The sequence below is a fragment of the Sander vitreus genome, chromosome 9, assembly GCF_031162955.1.
Source record: "Sander vitreus isolate 19-12246 chromosome 9, sanVit1, whole genome shotgun sequence".
Taxonomy (NCBI): Eukaryota; Metazoa; Chordata; class Actinopteri; order Perciformes; family Percidae; genus Sander; species Sander vitreus.
Genome location: NC_135863.1, coordinates 10,501,255 through 10,526,113, shown reverse-complemented (window position 1 = coordinate 10,526,113; position 24,859 = coordinate 10,501,255). Strand labels below are relative to the sequence as shown.

Below are 24,859 nucleotides of genomic sequence, written 5' to 3'. Positions count from 1 at the left end.
GTGTCTGTGGTATACGCTCTATGCACTTAACCAAAATAACTCTAATGCGAATGCCACACCACATCATATTATAAAATAAATATTCCTCTGGGTTTTCAAAGGTTCATTAAGCCCATTTTTTTTTTCTCTAGCTGTAATCTTATGTGTATGTATGTGAAACTGACAATAAGGATGTTTACAAGTAAAACCACAGACAAAAACCAACACTTCAGCTCACAGCCACATGAAAGAGATATCAGCCTCATGGTGACTGCATATTAACAATATCAAATGACTTAGTACAACATTATTGAGATAGCTGTGGGAAACGCTGTTAAATCTCAGTATTAAACGTCCTATAAGATGAAACAGCTGTTTATAAAATCAATAATTACTCAGATCATCATGCAACAGGGATTCTATGGAAAAGACCAACAATTTGTCAAAGCTCATTAAATAATTTTCTTCAATTATTTTAATTTAACAGTTGCTTACAAACATCCGTCTACACTTGTAGACTTGTAAACTTGTACTTTCATGACCTACTAATAGTGAAAAATGGGGCTTTAGACAGTAGGGAGATTTTCCTTCCATCCAGCTTTCTCTGAGTTTCCTCAAATGACCTTACAGGTCATGGTTGTGTACATGGAAAATCTATTTTATACGTCACTACCTGCTAGCACTGCTATTTCTCGCACTGCTATGGTCAGTTTCTATTTAAAAAATCTGAAAATGACTTCCTAAAGTCATTCTGATATCTATACTAAACATTCTGTTCTGTTCTGAAATGACTAATAATCTCTATCCATCACAATGCACTTCAAGATATCTTTTTAAACATTTAAGACATACAATTTAAGACATATAATACCAATTTAGGCATTGACCCGACAAAATTTAATCGGCTCAATCTGTTCTGACGTCAAAGAGACACATGTTGCTTGTTTTCTGCTAGTCATGAGGAACAAATGGCATAGCATTAGTCAGCCTTGTGTTTACTGCGGTGAGGTGTCTGTAATCCCTCTGAACTCTTTGTCTCTGCTGAACAAAAACTTCAGGTCAGAGATAAGCAGTCCAACTGCTGCTATAGGATCTCCCCACTATTTGACCTTTGCCAGACCTGTTGAACGCAGCGCTGAACACCTTAGGCATAGGCACAAAACAAGACACTCTCTTTCATTGCAAGAACAACTAGGTCCATTGAGACAACAAAATCATGATTTCCCACAGTTACCTTCTCAGACAATCAGGCTTTTTTGCCACAGCAAACCCATGACAAACATTTTCATCAGCTCCTGAAACAACTTGAGTAAACAGGGTCAGCAGGGTCCCTGTTTCAAAAAGACTCTGAAGATGACCTCTAATTCTGAACCTTCAAAATGCATTTATCTTATCCATGTATTACAACTTCTCTAGACAAAATCCTATAAATCCTGATCATGTAATATCCATACCAAAGGTATTAATACTACCTGGGTGTGTGTGCCAAGGTGAAGCGCCTCTGCAGGGTGATGCTACGGTTCATGACGAGCTTGCGGAACAGCAGGGGAGAGTGGCGGGGTGAGTTTCGAGGAGAACTGCAGGGGGACATCCTTGGAGATCCACAGGGCGATCCAGACGTTGACTGCGGTTTCAGCTTGATGGGCTGAGTGCTTCTGAGTGGCAAGGAACCAGCCTCACCAGAGCTTTCCAAAACTGCCTCACTCATGCTGCCGTGTAAGGGTTTAACAAAATCTGGCCTCTTACGCTGATCTCTTGTGCAGCCCTCACAGTCCTGACAGGTAGTCCAGGTCATCCATCCGCAGCAGCATTCTTCTAGGGAATTCCCAAAATAACTCTGAAGTCTGTCTTGTAGTGATGCACTACGTATTCAGAGACACTTGTGGGAGTCTCTGAACTCTTCAGATCCACTTTTACTTTATAGCTTGAGAATCTTCATTAACTTTCTCAACAGAGCATGGGCAAGCACTGTTGATGGACACAGACACGAGTGCAGGAGTGAGCCCTCCCCTCAGCAGTGAGCTGTTTACACAACACGGAGCCCTGCCTAAATATGGCTAGGCCTGAATTATAGTGTTGTTAGCTCGTACCATGGGTGAATTAGCTGTGTCCAGCACTCCCATCATACAGGAGTAAACTCCACATATGTTTCCTTCCTCAGCTCATCAGTGCACAAACATTAAGTGTGTAGACACATGCCAGAGCTGTGCTGTGTTGAGAGGCTGCAGCCTGGATAGATTTTTATTATGCTGGTCATTTGTGCCCTCTGTATAAAAACAGAGCCGACTTGAGATAAAAGATAACAGGAACCCCAGAAATGTCACGTCAACTTTTAGTCATATCTCAAGTGAATACTGCTTTCCCAACGGGGCTGAGGGGAGATGGAAAAACAGAGATCAAGCAGAGTTTCATCTTTGGCCCACAGACAGCCAGTGACCCGAACCTCCTCTACCCAAAACAAAACCTTGTGAATATAGCCAAAATACACAAACTAAAAGCCTAAATCTGCTTAGTACCTAAATATTTCCCTTGATAAGTACAGTAGCATGCTGTTAATACAACTTGCAACTGCCTTACATGCATAACAGTTCAGTTCATTTATACTCAGTCAGTACACCTCACATGTAACTTACAATACATTCTCCATATGTTCCATAAAGTTCACACTATATTCAATCTCAGGGATTCAGAGATCAGAGAGGTTGCCAATGGTTGGCTGTGTGTCAGGGTTCAGCTGCATGTGGGTGACGAGAGTATTATCCCTGATGCTTCACTGATGCACTTAAAATGGCATCAAACAAAAGCAAATATGAAAACCATCAAAAATTGTTGGAGAGGGGGGCGCTGCTGAGCAAGCATGGAGTAAGACGTGTTTTTGTGTAGCTCTGCAGGAAACTATGGCTAAACTACTATTTTCAGAGGTAACCTCTTCAAACAGCAATTTAAACAAAGTCAGTTTTGCTCTGTGTAACTGTTAGACGTGCAGGATGTCGATGAGACCTAGTAAAACATGACAAACAACCATATCTGCGTCGAAGCCTTCTTCAACGAGTCAGACCACATGCGAAACAAAGATGGCGGAAGAAGGCTCTTCAGCTATGCCTTTTGATTTTGAAGGATTTAAACGTGAACTATGCGAAGACCTAGTTGGTGCAATGAAAAAGGAGGTTTGATCTGTACTCGAAAGCGAACTGGGATTCTTCAAATTGGAGGTTCTGTCTCTAAAATGAGGTCACTCAGAAATAGCCGAGCTACGTAGTACGCTAGCTGGCGCAGAGCACAGCCTGTCCACATGTAGTGACTACACTACAACGCGATGTGAAGTGCTTGACAGAGCTGGCTGATATCCTTCAAAACAAATGTGAAGATTTAGAAGGGAGATCGCGGAGGAATAATGTCAGGATCGTTTGAATACCAGAATCTCCTGGCAGTTGTTCAACATTAGCGATTTGCATCAGCTTTGCTCAAAGATGCGTTCAACCTGGAGAAAGCGCCCCTGGACGACAGATCGCACCGATCATCACAACCAGCTCTACGGGGTGGGGAACCAGCCAGGACGGTCATAGCGCGTCGTCATTACTACCACGACTGCAACGATGTCCTGCGCCTAGCAAGAACTAAACAGAAGATCCAAGTTGACGGCATGACCATCTCTGTTTACCCGGATTTCACTGCACGAGTGGCCAAAGCGCGAGCGGCATTTAATGGCATCAGACAGATGCTAAAGTCCAGGAGTCAAGTCAATAGTCGTTTGTGAGGACTGTCAAGGTGATATATGTTTTCTTTATCCACTGTTTTGCAGTATGTTTGTTCTTAATACAAGCTAATTAGATAATACATACTGCCAAAACCACGACAGTCATCTGTGAGCACTGTCAAGGTGATCTTTTTATTTTATTTAATTATTATTACTCTCCTCACTGGTTTGCGTTATGTTTGGTCAATATAAATTTAGTTATTTGATGATGGCTATCTGACTAATGGTTGGTCTGATATGGCAGCTTGTCGTTCTTGTTACATTTTCTCAACTTCATGTGTTATCAATGTTTGAAATGTACCTCTGTTCATTACCATTTCCAATTCCCTGCAGACTGCATACTAGTTTAGAAGTTAGGCTACCTGTAAAGCCATGTGCTATTACCTCTCTTTAGGGCTTGTTTATGCGATCTCCAGTTCAGGGGGCGGTCGGCATAGGGTTATAGAGTACATATTAACCTGTTTTTTTTTTTCTCCACACAGCCAGTTCTGTGCTTTTTTGAATGTATGTTTTCTGTCTGCTCACCACTGGGACCTTTTACTACTAAATCACCCGTGTTCACCTAAAATACTGTATGGCTTCACAAAGTAGCTGTGCACCCTGCACCACACGTCTCATCAGCTGGAATATAAAGGGGATGAGCGACCGAATTAATTTAGTACCCGTGTCTTCACTCATTTAAAATCCTTAGGTCCAGATATAATTTTCTTACAGGAGACACATTTTTTGGCTACTGAATGTTCTAAATTAGAAAGAGGCTGGGTTGACCATATATTCTGCTCTAACTATGGGGCCAGAGCCAGAGGGGTGGCAATTTTGGTTAAAAGGGGGACCCCTTTTGTCCCGTCTCAAGTTATCTCTGACACAAATGGACGATACATCATAGTCTCAGGGAAATTGTTTGGCATTCCCATTATCCTAGTCAACATGTATGGTCCAAACTGGGACAATCCACAGTTTTTCTCATGCCTCACAGCCAAGTTACCAGATATCAATTCACATCATCTGGTATTGGGAGGAGATTTCAATTGTGTTCTCGACTCGGTTTTGGACTTTGCGTAAGGATTTTACATTACCTCAGGTTCATTTCTTCAGATACCTACAGGCCCGTAGTTTTGCCAGAGAACACTACCCATTCCCACATCTATCTGATAATGATTTGCTTGATAGAATACTTTGGGCGTGACCCAACCCTCAAGGGCAACATTTCTTTTATGTACAACATCATTCTAAATTTCAGTATGCCTTCAATAGAGAAGACTAGATGTGCCTGGGAACAGGACTTTGGCGTGCAACTCTCAGCATAGATCTGGGAAGGTAGCCTAGATTTCATGCATATTTCTTCACTGTGCCTTAGACACAACCTGATACAATTTAAAGACCCTACACAGGCTTCATCTCTCTAGGGATCGGTTGGCTGCCATTTATCCAAACACTAACCCACATTGTTTGAGATGTCTTCAGGGTTTAGCTACTATTGGGCATTTGTTCTGGTCCTGCCCAGCATTGACAAATTTCTGGATCCAGATATTTGAGGCTTTTACACATATGTGTGGCAGGCTCATCCCACCAGACCCTATCAGCGCTGTCTTTGGTGTTATTGTTGGGGAGGTTCAGATCTCTACATCCCAGGCACGTGCCATTGTATTTGCTTCACTTTTAGCTAGGGGACTTATCCTGCGGCAATGGAAGTCTGCTAATCCCCCATCTTTCCTTTGCTGGGTAAAAGAAGTCCTTGCTTTTCTACCCCTAGAAAAACTGAGATACTCTAGGGGTAAATCCTCTGATAGATTCCATATCACCTGGAGTCCTTTTCTACAATTCACAGACAATCTGCCCTTCTCTTGATCCTCAATTGCACACAATTTCATTATTTATGATTAGTCATTCACTAACAAATGTATAGGGTGTCTTTCAGAATGTTACATTTTGCCTCAAAGGTGGCAGACTTTTTATTTTATATATATATATCTATTTTCCCTCTTTCTTTGACTGTGTGTGTGTGTGCCTGTATTATGTGTACCCTTGGGTGGGTGGAATCAGGGTTGTTGTTTGTACAATTATACTGTGAAAACTTGGAAAATAAAGTTACAAAAAAAAGAAGAAAATTGTTGGAGAACCATCATATTTAACAGGGTGGGGGGACTCTAGCCAGGTTAGCCATAGTTAGCAATACCAGTTGATAACAATGCATTATGCTGTATTCTGGGCGTACACCGTAGCAACATGTCAGATAGAAGATGGACAGTACTGTGTCTGTGTACAAATGAATTGATGTGACACAAATAAGACAGAAGTGCTATTAAACAGTATATTCATACAGCTTTCACTACTGTTGAAGCTCGGAGCAGCCATGTTGGATTGTGAGGTCACGGTTGGTGAGGTTCTCACAACTTTCCGAGTTCGAAATTCGGCTTCAGGGAGGTGTTCCAGTTGAAATTTCCGACTGGAAACTTAGAAATTCGGACTTCCTAGTTCAACTGGAACGCACCATTATACTGGAATATTTTGACTCTAATTGCTGGTTAAATCAACACATTATTGTCTCAGTTTTATTACTCCATCAAAAAATAGATCAAGACAATAGAACTGTGAAAAATATACTGGATTTCAAATATCTTTCACTGCTTCGTCCAATTATTTAAATTGCTTAAACTACTTGCCCAAGATCCTTTCTTTTCTCTTTTTTTTTACCTCTTTTTAGCCTTCTTCGTTATTAAGGTTTTCATTGCTGTACCATCTCTGCATGATCCGTCAATCAAACAGTGTGACTACAATGTCTTTATGCCAAGGTTTTATATTGAAGAAGTCTGGGTTTCTGTGGATAGTGTCCTTTCCTTTGTCTGTTCAGTTATATCAACATGAGAAGTCTTTAGAAGAGCAAATGTTAAAGCTCTTGTTAAAGGACAATTCCGGCGCAAAATTAACCTAGGGGGGTAAGTAATGTGAATACTACATAACCTACAATTACGGCCTTTTAGTTGTGTCTGTAAAGCATCTAAAGAGCATTAACATCTTTATGGCAAATCAGAAACTTTGTTCAACATTTATTATTCATCTTGTAATTATCTCTCTTTGTCACTCTGCATCCATTTTAATAAAGCATTAAAGTAGTGAAAGGCTCTTGAGCCTGAAGGGCCGACTGCCAAAGTACTGATATAATTCGGGAGGGGTCAGGAGGGGTTACTGCAATGAGCTCACTAACAAAAACACAGCTGTGGTATGAAGTGCTGCCAAATGTGACCAGCAGATGGTGCTCGCACACAAACATACAGCGCACACACGCACGCACGCACGCACGCACGTACACACACACACACACACACACACACACACACACACACACACACACACACACACACACACCTTACAGCATCATCTCCAGCATATGAGGACGCAGTGGTGCTTTTTCAACCTCTAACCCTGGAAACAGTCCTCATCATCTGCTAACAGTCTACCATTATGCCTGTGACTGAATGAGGGGTTGGCTGAGTGGGATAAAATAATTCAAAACACAAGAAAAAACTGTAGACTGCGTGGGCAGACTCAATCAAACCATGATATTATGAGTCAATGGGGAGAAAAGACGAGGAGCTGAATCCCATGTTTTTTCTTGAAGTGAATAATCCCGGGATATATGGAACTATTTATTCAGTTGAGTCACACACCCTTCCTCCTCCCACCACCAACACCAGATGAAACACAACACACAGGCAGTGTTGGTTGAGATGATGCACGCACGCGCACGCACACACACACACACACACACACACACACACACACACACACACACACACACACACACACGATATCTGAAATGCTTGATCAATTAAGCTTTGGTATCTGTAGGTGTAACTACATAATGCTCCTCCAAGGACTTTTATTTAAGTCCTTGGTAATCTGCCAAAAAAGGCTTGTTAAAAATAGATGCCTATTAAATGCCTAAAATGTAATGAAAAGATAAAAAGGGAAAAACAGCCAAGATGAGGTTAAAGAGTGAAGGGAGATGCACAGAGCGGCGATAAGCTTGTCCAGATGGAATCTCGGGAGTCCCAGCCAGCTCCAGGGGGAAGAAGAGCCAGGAACATGAAGAGGCTCGTTCTGGACAACTTTCTTTGGAAAAGGCCAAGAGCTGGGATCAAAGCCAGCATCCTATGTTGTAGAGACTCTCACCAGGATTTCAGTATATTCCTGCTGATCAAATGACTACAGATCACATCCCCCCACTGATATCTGTCCACGTCTATATGTTCAAATGTGACATCTTTGCTTTAATGGCTGGTTGTGGAGCACCAACTAAGCCTTGTTGTGGTCTCTAATTGATAGCCTGACTGCAAATAACACCCACATCTTAACATTGAACACTAAATGAATTTAGAATTCTAAAGAAATATGGCCAGAACTTATTCCTCACTGCAGACTTTCTTTTCTTTTTCAGACCGTCTTTCATACCTTCCATCTTAGCACTATTATTTTTGGATTAACGCATTAATTAAGCATTAGTCATTTATTAATTTAGGACAGTTGCTGTTTAAGGTGGCTGTTTATTCAAAATGACTCATTCATCCTTTTTTTCCAGTCTGTGTTCAGTGTTGGCAGGCAATTATGACAAAAAACACTGAATGTTTAGTGTCAGTAGCGCAGTGATCTGTATAAAATCCTTCTACCACATTGCATTATTTCTTAATGAAGGTTGAGTTTGCACTGAAGGCAAACACACAAGTTGACATTATACTATACTATACTATGCTATGCTTCTTTCATAAAAGTAGTCTGACTGCACTTTCAAAGCAACATGAGATTTAGATCCAAAGAGGCCAAGTCATCTGTGTCCAAACTGAAAGTGCAACCAAACTATTTTATGTTGAGAGGAACAATTCATGACACTTGTGATAATGTATATGCAAAGTACAAACAACATGCATGGGAAAAAGGAATCGTAGTCCATAGTCAAAACTTTTTTGTTTGTTAAAGTTTGATATGCGTATATATAACTGTACATAAAAGGTCGACCGGGCAACTAGTGCTAAAACGATTATTTGATTAATCAGTTAGTCAACTAAAGAGAAAATTACTATGGGGATTTTCTGCTTTTCTGTTTTCTATTATTGTAAATTGAACAGTACACCTTCTCAGTCACTTCTATCAGCCATGTGTAACTCATCTGAGCTATATGCCTGAAGTACAGCACTTCTAATCTCGCAATAGTCCACAACATGACATGCATCCATATGTCTTATTAAATGGCAGCCTTGTTGGCAGCTTCTTAGCCAACCTATACTGATATAAGATTACAAAAATGTTCATGAAATTTCATGACTATACTGAGCAAAAAGTAAAATTAAATACAACTGACTCACTGGGTCATTGTACATGTCCATACCCAATATGGTGCTATACACTACCATACTAAACTATATTACAGTTTTCTCTGTGAAACTATGGTATACTTTACTTTAACTATTGTCTATTAGAAGGACTGTGTCTTGCTCTTCTACTAGTTTATCTGAACTTAACGTTTAGGTTGAGCTTTAATGATGAATGCCCAGGCTTTCATCACACAGTATCAGATCCAACTGTCTGTCAGGGTCTACTGCATCTCCTAGGCAACTGGGAGCTCCTCAATGGCAAACAGTATGTTGTTGTTCAAACAGGATGTCGGCTGGGGCTCTTCGCTTGGTGACTTTGCATATACCTGGGGCTGCAGCCACAGTTAAACAATGCAGATCTGAAGATAATTGACCAGATGAAAAAATCTAAGTGGTCACGACACAGGATGTGTTTTTTGGAAACAGTGTGCTTTTTTAACATTTCAATTCAGAAGTCTATGTTTCGAGCAAAAGTTCCCAACCATGCTTTGGCCGCCCTCTTTGTAATAAACGCAATGCATAATGTTGGATATTTTATCATATCTGAGCCACGGAAATTGGACAAGCCATTCTTTGCGAAAGGCATATATTTTGGCTTTTTGTATGTGTTAAGGCTCTGACACACCAACCTGACGGCCAACCTTCGGCAGAAAAGGCAGTCGGACTGATCAGTCTCGAGTTGGTCAAAAAAGTGCCTCGGAACACACCAAAGCGACGCCGACTTGAGCGTACGTTCTGAGCGTGCGCGAGACGTAATACGTCTCCATAACAGCAGGCGGCGCTAATCTGTATTGTCGCCCAAAAAATGAAAACCAGCAGCTGATTGGATGAACGCGTCACGTGGGTCTGGCTGCTCCCAGATTTTACAACCGAGCATAATGGCGGCTCGTTCGGAATACAAGGAGTTCAACGAAACGTGTTTCTGAAAACATTTTAAGCGAGAAATAGGCCATTCAGTTGCTGAATCTGTCTTCATTTCAGATCAACAAAGGTCAGTTTCCCGGTCAGATCCCGCTCGTCATTTCCAGGTTAGCGCTCCACCAATCAGACTGGCCATTGAGTCCGACTGCCCGCCTTCCGATTCAACAAGTCAAATCGGCCCAAATGAAGGCTGATGGGTCCTCCGACTGACGACGGCATGGAACACACCGAACAGACTCGAGTCACTGACCTCGCCAGACTGTCCGACGGCCGATAATCGGGTTGGTGTGTCAGTGCCTTTAGGCTCTGGCTCAGGTTCGGAGTCAGATGATGTTGGGTCAGGATTAGGCATCTTACCGGGGACAGGGGAGACAGGTGGTGGAGCGGTTACCTCCGCCGATAACGTTGGGTCTGGGATGGGGACAGGTGTAAAGGGCACTGCAGCATTTTTCCTGACGAAAAAACAACCAATAGCACTCTTCATTTTGAATTACCTGTATGTTTTAATGTTGTGATGTTGTTCGAGGAGGAGTACAGACGTGTGTGCAGGGGAAAAAAAATGCTTTTAGGAGTTTAAATCATAAGAAGAGGATTCCTCAAAGAACCCCCTCGAAAGGGGTTTGTAGTAAAAAATAAGCACCGAGAGAGAATCTGAAGATGGAAAAGTATTTTTACTCTATATGGTTCAATCTGCTGCTGAAAGAAAATATCAGAACAAAGACAACGAACAGGGAAAGAAGCCTGCATGGCATTAGATTGTTCCGTAAAAAAATGAGTTGTTTCATTATCTCCACTTTGGTTTTTATTAGCAAACACTGCGTGGCAGCACAGTATGGAATACCGTTTTATTCAATATTAAATAAATGAATAAATACATAAATACATAAATACATGAATAAATAAATAAGTATTCCTTTGAAATACATCATGAAATAAATAAATGAGGCAATAAATACATAAATAATTAAATAAATGTAAATATGCATATAAAAATGAATCAATTAGTTAAATAAATGTATTGGTTATATATATGGATATATGTTTTTACTTTTAATTATTTCATGGTACTTTTATTGCATAAGTCCACATTTATTTATTTCCGTGAACTTTTATTTCCTAATGCCACATTTATTTATTTCCCTCTTTATTTATTTCCAGTTATTATATGCAAATCAGGGGGCATGGCTATCTCGCACATTCAGAACAGAGCCGTGTGCACCACGACCGAGTGCACCACGACCGCAGCAGTGGTGCTCTGTACCCAGCACACAGTCACCTATTCTGGGGGTAACTGAACCACCAACTAGCGCTGACCTGACGGAGCACCACGACCGGCAGTCGCGGTGCTCTGTACCCACTGTGGGTTGATACAACATTAGCTGAGGCGTTGTTAAGTGAGCTAGCGGGCAAACAACTGCTCTAATTCACATTAAACTGAACATTTCCGTTGATGGTGAAGTGAGACAAGGTGAATGGGACTTCTTTGGGACTATTTATGTGGACATTTCTGTATGTATAGTTTATTAACATTGTGTTTACAGGTGTGTCAACACCTGCATAACATGCATGGCTATCGTTAATTTAAGAGTTTAAACGGAGTTCAACTAATTGCATCATGTTCACTAACTTAAAGGAGAATTCCGGTCGATTTCAACCTGTAGCTCTGTTGTTTGTAAATTTGGAGTGCTGTCAGTAGCGAGAAAAATGAAAACAATCGGTGCTGCCTACACCGTGTTATCCTCCTGCTACAGTTAGCAGCCAACAGGCTTAAACAGGACAAGTTTTAAACGTGTTTTTAGCCTCTTAACATGTTTGAAATGTCATTACAAGTGCCTACCCATGTGCAGTTATTCTTACTGAGGGAACACAGCGAATTTGACTGCAATAGCTGTGACAGAAATGCATAAAAGTTGTGTTAATCCATACCTCTGTTAATTTCCTGGTTTCTGGTGAAGTCCACACTAGTCGATTGCCAACAGAGCTACGGGTTGAAATCGACCGGAATTCTCCTTTAATCGTGACTTCATTTAGAAAATAATTCACGATTTTGTATTCTGAACATCTGAATTTACCGTCGTATTCTGAATATCTGAATTTACCGTTGGACATGCCCAGGCATGAGACGGGAGGCATGAGACGGGAGGAGCATGAGACAGGAGGTCTCCAGGCTGAAGCCATACACTCTTGACTTCAGCGGCTGTGCAAGAAGGAAACGAGATGAATGAGGACAGAAACGTCCACATAAATAGCCGGTGTGGTGCTCCGGTAGCGGTAGTTGGTGGTTCAGTTACCGCAGAATAGGTGACTGGGCGTAGGGTACAGAGCCCCGCGAACTGCCAGTCGTGGTGTTCCGTCAGTTGAGCGGTAGTTGGTGGTCTAGTTACCCCCAGAATAGGTGACTGTGTGCTGGGTACAGAGCACCGCGAGCTGCCGGTTGTTGCTGTACTCACACCATACCGCTAGTAATTTTAACAAATCAACTACTAAATATACAACATACTTTTGTCTTGTCCTATACTATGAAATGCTATACTATACTTCTGTTCTGTCAATAACACAGTGATATGTGTTAGCATGCCTTGTTAAAGAGGTGTAATAAAAGTTATAATACTCAAGTCAAATTCTGAATATTATTGCAAGAAATTAAGTAATGACACGCATGTTAACACCCACTGTCCTGTGTCAGCCTCTCAGCAGTTCTGCTCTACAAAAAGCAGCCCTAAGAGTGTAATTAATGTTTTTTCTGCAAAGCTATACAACTACTAAATGTGATGTTGTGTTGCCTTGGTAAAATAATCGGTTGGTGTCTTTCCCTTTATCTATCTCTTACCAAACTTATTTTATTTTAAAACACAAATTCACATTGCTGCTCCTGTTTTTCACAGCAGTCAAGATATTCATCTGTGAATCACTAATAGGAGATTTATCTTCCCACTACTAGCATCTCCAAAGCGCTCAGGCAGCTTTGCAGCTTCACTACACTCCACTGCCCAGCAACACAGGGCTCCACAAAAACACATCTCCTGTTGAGAAAAAAATGGCAGAGCTACAAAAGGCCTGCACTGAAAACCTCTTTATCAATAAGGTTCACAACGCTTTGATTACCTCTTCCCTCAGCTTGGCACAGGGATGTCTTTTATCTTGTCCTGCATTCAAAGAATGGCTGTCCTCTGTACCATTAGCTGATTTTTTTGTAGGCCTTGATTGAGCGTATACAGTCATTTAGAGTAAAAAATTATTTTTAAATGTGGGTTAAAAAAAATCCTTGTGAAAAGGTAGCCTTAAATCACAATAGTAAAAGACTGTAATTTATCATTGACATACATTTATTATTAACAAAAAAGAAGAGAATTAATGCACTATTCACAACACCTCGTAGTTTTGCATTGCCAGACCTATCTCCACAGTGCTGTGGAGTAAGGTCTGGCCCCTCTAAACATACATTCCTGGATAGGAAAAAAATGCTCTGGGTTGTTTCAACCTGATCTCACAGAATTCCGTGAAATGAACACGGCCCCTTAACTCAAAATCTGTGGCAGTTTCACGGAATCGCAAAACATTCCGTGATGGGCCCACGGAAGAATTCCGTTAAATAAACACGGCCCCTTAAGTTAAGGAAAAGGTTATGGGTGGGCTTAAGGTTCCGTGACACGCGGGAAGAACGGGACGGTTGGGTTCAGGAAAAGGTCGTGGGTAGGCTTACTTTTCCGTGACACGCGGGAAGAACGGGACAGAAAAGAAGAAAGTGACTTTAGGAAACTTGACATGCAGGACACAAACCCCGGTCTCCTGGGTGAAAGTCCTGTGTTTGACCCATCCACCACCCCAACCCTTACATACTACTCGCTACCGTAGTCGCTCTTAATGCTACGTCATCTTCTCATTGACTTTACATTGGCATTGTTTTCCGTGGTGGCCACACAGATTTTTCACACATTCCGTGCCAGCACCACGTAATGCGCTGTTAACAATTTGTGATCATTTCACGGAATTCTGTGCGACCAGGCTGGTTTGTTTGCTTTTCTTTAAACCAATCACAGTCGTCTTGGGGGGCACTAAGCTCCGGTCGCAAAGACGGCGGCTCTGCAAAACTGTTCACACAATACAGTAACATGAGCTATATAAATCAGCTGGATACATGGTTAAACGTAATGTGCTCTTACCAGTATATCGCCGTGTGTATTTTGTTCATAGCAAATCCCCGCCAATCGGTCCCAAAACGTGCCACTTAGATAGTAAATGCTGTAAACATATTCTTTGTTAATCTTTACAATTATTCCCCGAAAGAACCAAGCAGGTCTGCCTTGTTGCACGATCCAAATTTTCTTTAAAACTTGCCATTTTCAGCATGTAGGTTGCTACTGTAGCTCGAAGTTTGTTGTTTCCCGAAAAGAACAGAGTTTTGCAAGGCAAGGGACGTCCAGCGGAACATCCGGCGATTATCCAGCAAATGAACTGTCGTCAATCCAGACTATACACCTCAAGGTCAAATGTTAAGCATGCAATATTGGGCTTTGTTAAGATAAAGCCACTGTTAGTCATTATTTCTTTTAACTTCAATTCAGATGACTGGTTATGTTATAGCTGCAGTAGTTCTATCAGCATTGAGACCACTTTTGGGTATTAGCTCTGTGTAGAAACTGCATATGTTCTTCACTGACAGGAGGTGGAATGTTTCAACATTTTGAAGAATTCTACAAGCAGCAATACCACAGGCCAAGCAATCGGCCCGTTCTAAACAGAAAGTGAATTAGAAAACAAGGTATGCAACCCAAATGTGTGTCATTGGAGCTGCCAGTATCCAACAACAAAGGAAATCAAAACATTGCTGAATAAATTACTGAAGCAGCATCCTTTGAGTGTGCTGTGGTGCTATTGTTTATCTAACTAATTGTCTTAGCATATGCAATATTTTTCATCCATTTCGCCATTTATTATTATTTTCAGTGCCAACACTCAGTATTGTACGCTTTCTGTAGTATTAATCACAGCAAATAAACTGCACTAAAGGTTAAGCATCCATTCACAAGATGCTGCAGGGAGGAAGAGCTAATCCAAAACAAAAGGGAACTCATGGATTAGCAAACCTTTTGACAGTCCCAAGGATGGTGGTTCATTGATAATGTTTCAACCAGAAGGTCACACTTTTTCCCCCCCCCATTCTGGATGAAGACCCTGGGTGAGACTATAAAGCTTACTGTCACCAAAAGGTCAGAACACAACAATTTTTATTCCATCGCCGATTTCTATCCCTTGAAAGTAAAGAAATGCCATGACATTTGGAGGCTTGTGCTACTTTTCTTCACTTGACATCTGTAACATTACCAGGAAAAGGTTTCTTTATTAATCTAATTTGTTAATTGGTACAAAACAAGTTTATTAGCACGGCTTGCATTCCATTTTCAAATATTACAGAGACACTGAAAACATTGCAGTGAAGGGTGTTGTATTGGTAGAAAGACTTTCCTTCATCTTACTTTCCAACTGATTGTTTTCTTCTAAGAGGAGAGTAGTCATTTTTCCAATTGAGTAAGTTTTAATTTGAAGTGAAAAATAACCAAAACTTTAATTTAACATGAAATTAAGGGTCTCCAGGGCTTCTGTAAGAGGTGACTGTTACACTCAGTACAGTACATTTTGGTCAATCAGCTTTTTCATTTACAGCAGTAGAAAAGTGGAACTTAATTCCACTTCACATTAGAGATTGTGCAAGCCTCAGCAGTTTTAAAATGTCCTTAAAGACTTGGCTGAAGGCAAATCAACTATGTGATCATTGATCTTTTTAAAACATGGAATGTATATTTTGTATACTGGGTTATACGTTATGTAATGCTTGTTATATGTTGTTGTTTTTAAGTTTTTATCTGTTTTGATAGTATTGTCTGTATTGTCTATATTGTCTAGCCTATATTGTCCTTTTAGCTCCCTTGCCCAGGGACCACAGATGTAAATTAGCTGTATAGCTAACTCTGGTACAGGGCTTGAACTGTGCATGGTCCCTGACAAATAAACTAATAAACTAACTAAAGTTGCCAAAAGATGCTTGTGATGAAATGCAATTCATCCAGTTCACAAAACATACTGCATTCACAAAATTTACTAATAAAAAGAAGCAAACAATAGACACTCAAGATGTATTCAATTATGAATGAAATACATATGAGCTTGACTTCATTGAAGAAATAATGATTCTGTTGCAAGAAACATATCCATATACAAAGTGCTGTCTCATTCATTCCTCATATTACCATGTCAAACCTTTATGCATTCATATTGTGTAGACACAGGTGATGAGAGGGTTCAGGGCAATAATACAGATCTTTGTCTGTCTTGAATGCTCAAACTCAAATAACATCCCTGCTGAATAATGATTTACATGGAAGGGCTGAGTTCTAATAACTGAAACAGACAGAGCTCTGCATTCATTACATTACAAGTCATTTAGCTGATGCTTTTATCCAAAGTGACTTACAATTGCTATATATGTCAGAGGTTGCATGCCTCTGGAGCAACTAGGGGTTAAGTGTCTTGCTCAGGGACACATTGGTTAAAGTGGGAATCAAACCCAGGTCTCCCACACCAAAGGCATGTGTCATATCCACTGCGCCATCACCACCCAGTTACCACCAAATTATTCCCACCCTGATCACCCTTTGACGGGTGGAGATAATCATACATCTCTTTCTGAGATGTAAAACCCACCCAGTGATGTGTCTGTCTGTGCCATACAGGGTTTCCTGAAAGGAAAACATAAGATTGTATTGTCTATGTATTCCAACACTCACAAGTGTGACGTGAATAATATTTAGGATGCATGTAGTGAAACAAATCATGGCTATAATGCACACTATGGCTGCACAATTAATCGAATTTTAATCGTGATCACGATTTGGGCTTCCCACAATTAAATGAACATTATCGCCTGCAATATTGATACTTAAAATGCGTGCTCCGCTCATAGTAAACTCCTCTGCATATCAAATTAAGCGCTTCGTAGACTGACAGCCAGCGACTAGGGGGCATTTGAGATGTTTTTGTTTCATTTTTGGTGAGCTGTCACGCGCGCACCCTGCAGCGGCCGCCTGTGAAAAACTTTCCTGACTGTTGCAGCTGCAGTTCAGAGTAGAAGCGTAATCTTGTTTTAATTTTAAGTCACAACATGAAAGTGAAAGCAGTGCTCTGTTGATTTCATTTTGGGTAGAGTTTTGGTCAAATTTCATTTATATATTGCTTCTAGGAGATGCACTGTAAATAAGGTCTTAATTTGATGCAACATATTTGTAAATTAGCAGGATTGTAGCTCAACATGGATGGAAAGCAGTGCTCCGTTTATTTAAATGTGAAAGTGCATTTAAAATATTTTGTCCCTAAAATCAATGAATAGTCGTGATCTCAATATTCATATTATCAATTTGGCCATAATTGTGCAGCCCTAATGCACACTATATATTTTATTCTTTACTTGCAATAAGTTTTATGTTGAAAATCCAGCCAAAATGGACAAGTCTCATGTAAAGGTTTTTGCATTGTTCATCGCTATCCAGGAAATACAGATCAATACAGATACAGAACAAGGAAACAGTTTTCAGTTATTGATGATAATTCAGAGAGCTGGTGACCACCAATGCAAATAAAAACTATTTGGTAATAAATCAATGCTACTGCAGCTGATGCCCCACCTGATATTTTACATTTCAAGAACTCCTCAGTACAACTCGTCGTTAACAAGGTCACAGCCACTGCCACTGTTTGCATATCATGTGATAGATATTCAGCTATGGATACAATATACCATCTGTTGGAACTTGAAGTTAAGCAGTTTTCCACGCCTTTGCCACTACTTAACATGCTGCATGCAGACATGGCAAAATGGAATATATCCAGGGTTTTTCAGGCTTTGTGTTGTGATCTGTTGTTGTGAAGTGTCTGAGTTCACTAAGATTCATGCCGTGTAGATGTCCTTCCTGGCACAGTGTTAAAAATGTTGTTTCTGTGTAAACTTGATATCTGGAAGTGTTGGTCTGTCATGGGGATTCAGTCGTGTGTGTGTGTGTGTGTGTGTGTGTGTGTGTGTGTGTGTGTGTGTGTGGTTGAGTGAGTGTGTGCTGTGTGGTTGAGTGAGTGTGTGCTGTGTGGCACCTGGAAACCTGAAAGTGTAAATGAGGGAAAGGAAAAGTGAGAGAAATCCCATGAGACACAAACAGCCATTATCCAAAGGGTTAGAAAATGGAGCCCTATACCTGAGCTCTCTTGAAATATTTACGCTGTTTGTTTCAAAGCCAGTGAGTCTGGCTCTCAAGTTCAGCTGCTTCTGGGTTAAAGGACAGATAACAGCAGGAAAGGTGTCGTCTGTAAAATCATTGAAAATTTAGAGTCTGAAATCAAATATTTAAAAATAGGTGTAAGATTTGCAGCCCATGATTGGTGTGGAATATCATTGTTAGCATTATTATTACAGTTGGGGCAGGAAACTGATGTGGCAGAGCTTGCAAATGGAGGAGAATGAACACATATGTTGAAGACGTCTACTGATCCCCTCCTAGAACTATGAAACCTCTGCATGACAGTGTGCATGCATGTTTGTTAATATTTATTAATATGTATTCATATTTAAATAATTAATTATTGCTCAGCATCCATCAAATGAAGAGCCCTTACAGTAACTGCACAATGTAATGCAATACTTTGTTTTTAAATTTCCATAAACCTTATTCATATCTGGTGAGGAAATAAAAAAATGTACAACTTGAAATCACATGTGTAAGATTGCTAGCATACACAACAGCAACATAAGCTTATCAATGCAAAAGAAAGATTAGATTTCATTAGTCGCAAATCCTGACCTAAATCATAAGGTATCTTCTAACAAGCCTTGCATTCAACTCAGAAGATAAATGTGGTCTGTGGTCGTGTACTTTTGTTGTTTTTAAGTCCGAAAAACCTTTCTTCCCAGAAATCATATAGAGCTGCCTGAGTAAAGGCCTACATTTCTTTCTTGTAGTGGCAAGCAAAGGTGCAGATGGTGGATAAAAACAAGAAGCAGCCCTCAAGCTCAGCCATCTTTGGTGACTCCAGTTTTCTCTGATTAGCTGATTGGGGGACAGGTTGCAGTGTTGTACTTCCTGCCTACTGGGTATGCAGTTTGTACTCCATACCAAGTTAACACGATCTACAGTCAGTACATTTATATATGTATTTAGCTGGTAAGCTTTAAAGGGGTGATAGAATGCAAAACCGATTTTACCTTGTCATAGTTGAATAACAACAGTTCGGTGGGTAAATAGGACATACATAGAAGCTCAAAATCCCATTGATACCCCTATCCTCTGCAAATCTCACATTTTGAAACTGCCGCTGAAAACGGGCGAATCTCAACAAAGCTGGAAGCTGACGTAAGCATCCCAAATCCTAGTCTTTGTCACGCCCCAACATTTGCATAGGCTACACCACTGACCTGAGGTCAGCTTAGTCTTCTGAATCTAGCTAGGTCTTACTAAATTCACTTCTGAGACTTTTTTATGCGAGAAATCAACTATCTAGAGGTCAAATATGGGCCGTTTTACGAAAATTGATGGCTAATTGCAAATTTTGTCCGACTGTGTGTGGCAGTTCAGCAGGAGCTCAGCAGGCTACGTGACAGCGGCCGGTGCTGCCTTGCCGGCCGGCGTGTCCTACTTCATAGACTCCAGCTCGCTGTGAGCTAGCTGGATCTCTGTCACGAAGGGAAGCCCGCGACGCTCCATACCCGCGCAAAGTCACCGGTTCTGGGTTACTGGATTACAAAATGCCAAGGCCCTGATGGAGCGCCAGGGCCTGCAGCTAGCCGCGATTCATAGGATTGAAGGGACAGTAGCAGCTAACGAAATCCCTAATGTTCACAAAAATGCATTAAATTGAAATCGGACACCATAGTTAGCTTTATAAGACCTTGGAGTAGATGTTATATAAGTGGCGTGACGAAATTCAAACTGTAAATATACTTTAATTATGCCGAAAGTGAAGCTAACTAGCCGCGATCTGTAAACATAGGATTGGAGGGACAGTAGCAGCTAACAAAACCCCTAATGTTCACAAAAATTCATTAAATTCAAATCGGACACCATTGTTAGCTTTATAAGACCTTGGGGTACATGTTATGTAAGTGGCGTGACGAAATTCAAACTGTAAATATACGAAAGTTATGCCGAAAGTGTAGCAACGATCTTTTCCCATAGGATTAAATGGGACACATAGCCTAGCTTGCAGCTCTGGAGCTCCGCGGAGCCCCGAGCGTCCAGTAACCGAGAAACGGTGACTTTAACTGGGTATGGAGGTTGGCCTAATAAAATAGCATTCATGCAATTTTCAGCCCAACCAATGTTACATACCCTATTAGGAGACCTTAAGGAACAGTGTAAAATACCCTATATAATCATTCTATCACCCCTTTAAAGTATCTTTTCATGGTCTCCATATGTTAGATCACAATCTCATTAGAACTGATCACCAGCATCTTAACAGGGGACATGACCCTGCCTTCTCTTTACAGCACCAGTTTGTGTTTCAGGCTATTAAGGTGGGTGTATTTTAACATACAAATATTGCCTAATGCAGCTTTAATTCTGTTAGGAATAAATGAAAACACAAATTATAACAATATCTTGAGGCAAAGGGTGTCAGTTTGATTGCTGTTAGTGCAACGCAAACATCACAAACCTACTGTGAAGTGAATCAGTGAAAACAACACAGATGTTATGTAATACATACATAACATATAAGTACTGTAACATAGCCCTTAGTTGTGCCACATTAAGCATTTTAAAACTAACATTGTGAGTCACTAAGTGGCACTGGACAGCGTTATATTGGTTCAACATGTATGATAGCCGCACGATAAATGGTTCAAAACTCATTCTAGTTCTTATTTTAGCACAATCAAACCTCAAATAAGATTTAGTTTTTGTCTTTTGCAGCAGTAACTTATTCAAAATGGACTGATAAGCACAAGGGTAACAAGTTATTATTACTAACAAATCCATTTATACTATTTAGCCTTAACACAAAGTCACAAATTACAACTTCACTAGGACTGATTTATGGCCCCTTGATTCCAAAAAGACTGCCTGGCATTAGACTTGCATTTTTTGACACAATTAACAAAACTATTAAATATTCTGACTCTGATTCTAATTTACCTATTTCATATCAAACTAGAAGGGCACTCGGAGAGCACAGATCTCTGCCAAGGCATGCCCTATTTCACAATGATAATGCAGTTTGAATTTTACTGATTATTCTGACACCACATGAATGCAGTACAAATGCCCAATCTCGCAATTTTAACGTGAAAAAGTGAAAATTGTTTTGCGTATCCGCACCATAAATCGGATCCACTCCAAAATGTTATGGGTTCTTCCGTTCTTCTTCTGCCCATGCTACACCCTTCGACCAAGTGCTATGAGTAAGTAGTTTTTCTGTATTCCTGCTGACAGAGAAACAAACCAACAAGCAAACAAACGGACAAACCGAACCAAAAACATAACCTCCTTGGCGTAAAATATCGTGTTTTACAAGAGAACAAGAAAACCAAGACAATAAGATTTGAGATGTCTTCACCATGATCTCTTTTGTTTCTGACAATTAAAATGATGTATTCCAGTTAATTTGGCAATGATATGATTGTGATTAACATGCTGACAGGGAGACGACGGTTTCCTTGCAAGATGGCCAGGCCTTCCTAGCCTGGTCCTACCAGACTCTCGGAAGTACATAGGAGGGCGGAGCCAAGCTAAGGCCTTCCTGCTTTAACAGGAACATGAATCCCATTCTGTGCTTGAGTCTAAGTAATCTGCACAGAGATACCCCATGACTCAACACACCAACAGATCTGCATCGATGTGATGAATCTGAATCATTATGCCTGCTGCCTCCTGCTGCTCCTGGAATGGATCTGTTGTCTTAGCTTCTCATATTACAGTCAAACTAAAGCAATTACAGATATTACAGATGTATTCTTTCTGTGTGAGGTAGAGAGGAGGGGGTGAGGAGAAGGTGACTAAGCTGTTGCCAACAAGCAATCAGCAGGTTAAGTGGCAAGTATCTCCAAAATAGCTGCATTTGAACAAATTGCCAATGCGCCTTCAGTACCAGATGATGCTGTATATTGGACTGTTTGTAGGCACCCAAAAATGTTTTATCAGTAATTGTTTTGCCATTATGTAAATACACCCCCCCAAATCAAAGTAAATGCACCTTTTGTAGCTGTCCACAGCTGCCACCTGCTCTGTCTTGAAACATCAGGAGAAAAATATATTGCTGATATCTATTTAAATTAATTTTGTAAGATTGTTTTGCCACAATATTTTATGAAAATGTTATTTTGTATGCACTGCGATCCCAGAATGCAGAGTTACTTGTGGTTCCTAGAGTCTCTAAAAGTAGAATGGGAGCCAGAGCCTTCAGCTATCAGGCTCCTCTCCTGTGAAACCAGCTCCCAGTCTGGGTTCAGGAGGCAGACACCATCACCACATTTAAGAGTAAGCTTAAAACTTCTTTTTGATATAGCTGGCGGGGGAGGGTGTATATCTACAGACGCTGCACCCCTTCTCTTCTCTGCTTCTCTTCATAGTCGTCAGATTCATCTACCAACCCTTATAGAACTGGCTCAGGTTTGCCTTGCACCAGCTCTTAATTATGCTGTTATAGTTCACCTTTGACACACTGAGCTCCTCTCTCCTCTCTCTTTCCATCTGTGTGCATACATGTCCCAGAAATGCTTGTTACTAACTTAGCTCTGTGGAGCTTATTCCCAGGAGTCCTTATGTTTTTTTCGCCCAGCAGTTTTCCTTGGATTAGGGTGGCACCTAAATCATGGTTGCATCTGTCGCCATGGTCCTGCTCCGCGCCCTGCTACGTCCTGCTACGCCCTGCTACGTCCTGCTATGCCCTGCAGTGCCCTGCTACGCCATGAACTACTACAACTACTATTTCTAGTCATAGTTCCATTATCTTTATTGTGACTATTATTGCCCCCAACTGACACTGTCAGACACCGCCTACCAAGAGCCTGGGTCGGTCCAATGTTTCTCTCTAAAAGGAAGTTTTCCTCACCACCCAAGGTTTCTCCCTAAAAGGAAGTTTTCCTTGCCACTGTCACACTAACTGCTTGCTCTTGGGGGAATTACTGGAATTGTTGGGTCTCTGTAAATTATAGAGTGTGTTCTAGACCTACTCTTATCTGTAAAGTGTCTTGAGATAACTCTTGTTATGATTTGATACTATAAATAAAAAAAAGTTGTTTTGTCATTTACATTCTTGGGCTAAAGGAATACTGTCTGTTGTTAGAGAACATGGTGATATATGAATGATCTTGAAAGTATGCAATACTTTTGCCGTTATTGTACTGACTATATGGGAGTGCAAAGGATATACAGTATGCAGCCACAGCTACAAAACAAACCGATACAGAGCCCTGATCTGAAATTCTGGGGTGATCATTGCAAGATAATTCAATTTTGTTAGTAGTGATGAGTTTGGGAACTGCTGGGTGTTGGCATAGGTGCGCACCATCTGACAGCTCTCTGTAGTTTGACAAGATAAAAACATTAACAAGGGCAAAGTGTAATTTCCTTCTATTCTACCACGTAAAGAAGCAGTAAAACAAATGAAACAGGACTCGTGCTTCAGCCTCTAGAGTGAAGTCAGTGCAAGGATGGGAATACAAATTTCTATTCCATCCACTGAGTCCACTATTGTTTGGTAATTCATCAAGGTTTATCACGAGCAACTGCCTTCATTTCTTTGATCTGTTGTACCTTGACTGAATCAGTGGGCATTGAATATATATGGACAATAAGTGCTTTACTTATCTCTTACAGTGCTCCATCACCAAGCTATTGCTGTGTTGCTGCCAGATGGATCAAAAACCCTATGTGCTGCTCAAAAATACATGGCAGGTTACACCAGAACCCACACTACTACAGATAAAGGAAAAGCACAGCCTTTGGATTTTTCCAAATAGTAACAATGAGCCTGACAACTACAGGCTAGGTTTAATTAGTCAAATCATACTTCTTAATCCCCTATAATCCTTAGACTCCTCCTTTTGATTTTTTGAAGCAGAGAATGCCACAGTACAGTGCACAGAGACCAGCTCCAGTTTGAAGGCGAAGACAGGAATATTCCTAAAATCCAACATATGTGTCCTTTGGTATAGAATTGACCGGGAGAGCATGCAGACTTCACAGTGGCCTTTGCTGCGAGTCGACAGTGCTGCCTGATGCTAAGATTGAACCGCCTGCTTGTGCCATTTTAATACAATTCACTTTCTCTCTTGTGAGTGTGATGCCACTGGAGAGATAATAAAATACATTCTTCACATTACAGCTAGTGTCCGTGGACTCATTATGTTTTTCATTTCCTGTTTATTTGGCATTGATGGCATTCATAATTATTTGTCACAGGCCGATTGGGAAGAATTCCACTTTGGGCCTGTAAGTATAGCAATTTCCCTATGTTATTTATTATACAATTCTGTATGTTGTCTTCCAATATGACACACCAGTGTTTGTTATATTATTGCCACCACATTTTGTGTAATTTTACTTTAAATGTTAACACTTATTGATGATTTGTTCTCTTGCGGGGAGGAAGGCAGTGGCAAATGTATTCTATTAAAATATAAGAGGGCAAAGCTTATAAAGCATCACATCCTGAATAAAATCAACAAACAAGTTTATCAAGCAGGCAACAACAGCAGTTCCCAAATAAAGCCTCACCTGTTTCTGCCACAGGCAACTGGTCTGCCTGGGAAATGAGTAAACACTGTCAATTCTGCATGAGTCTTACCAGCCAG

General features: G+C 40.7%; 1 protein-coding gene across 3 annotated transcripts in view; it reads right to left on the bottom strand.

Moving 5' to 3' along the window:
- pde4cb (phosphodiesterase 4C, cAMP-specific b) overlaps positions 1 to 24,859 on the bottom strand; it is a 104,767-nt gene that overhangs the window by 49,608 nt on the left and 30,300 nt on the right. The window contains exon 1 of one of the 3 annotated variants that reach the window (XM_078258695.1): positions 1,452 to 1,537. The exons of the other annotated variants lie outside the window; for them this stretch is intronic. Within the exon in view, the coding sequence (XP_078114821.1) occupies positions 1,452 to 1,504 (53 nt within the window). The 5' untranslated portion in view covers positions 1,505 to 1,537. Of the gene's footprint in view, positions 1 to 1,451; positions 1,538 to 24,859 lie in introns of those variants that run through there. 3 annotated transcript variants of the gene reach the window in all.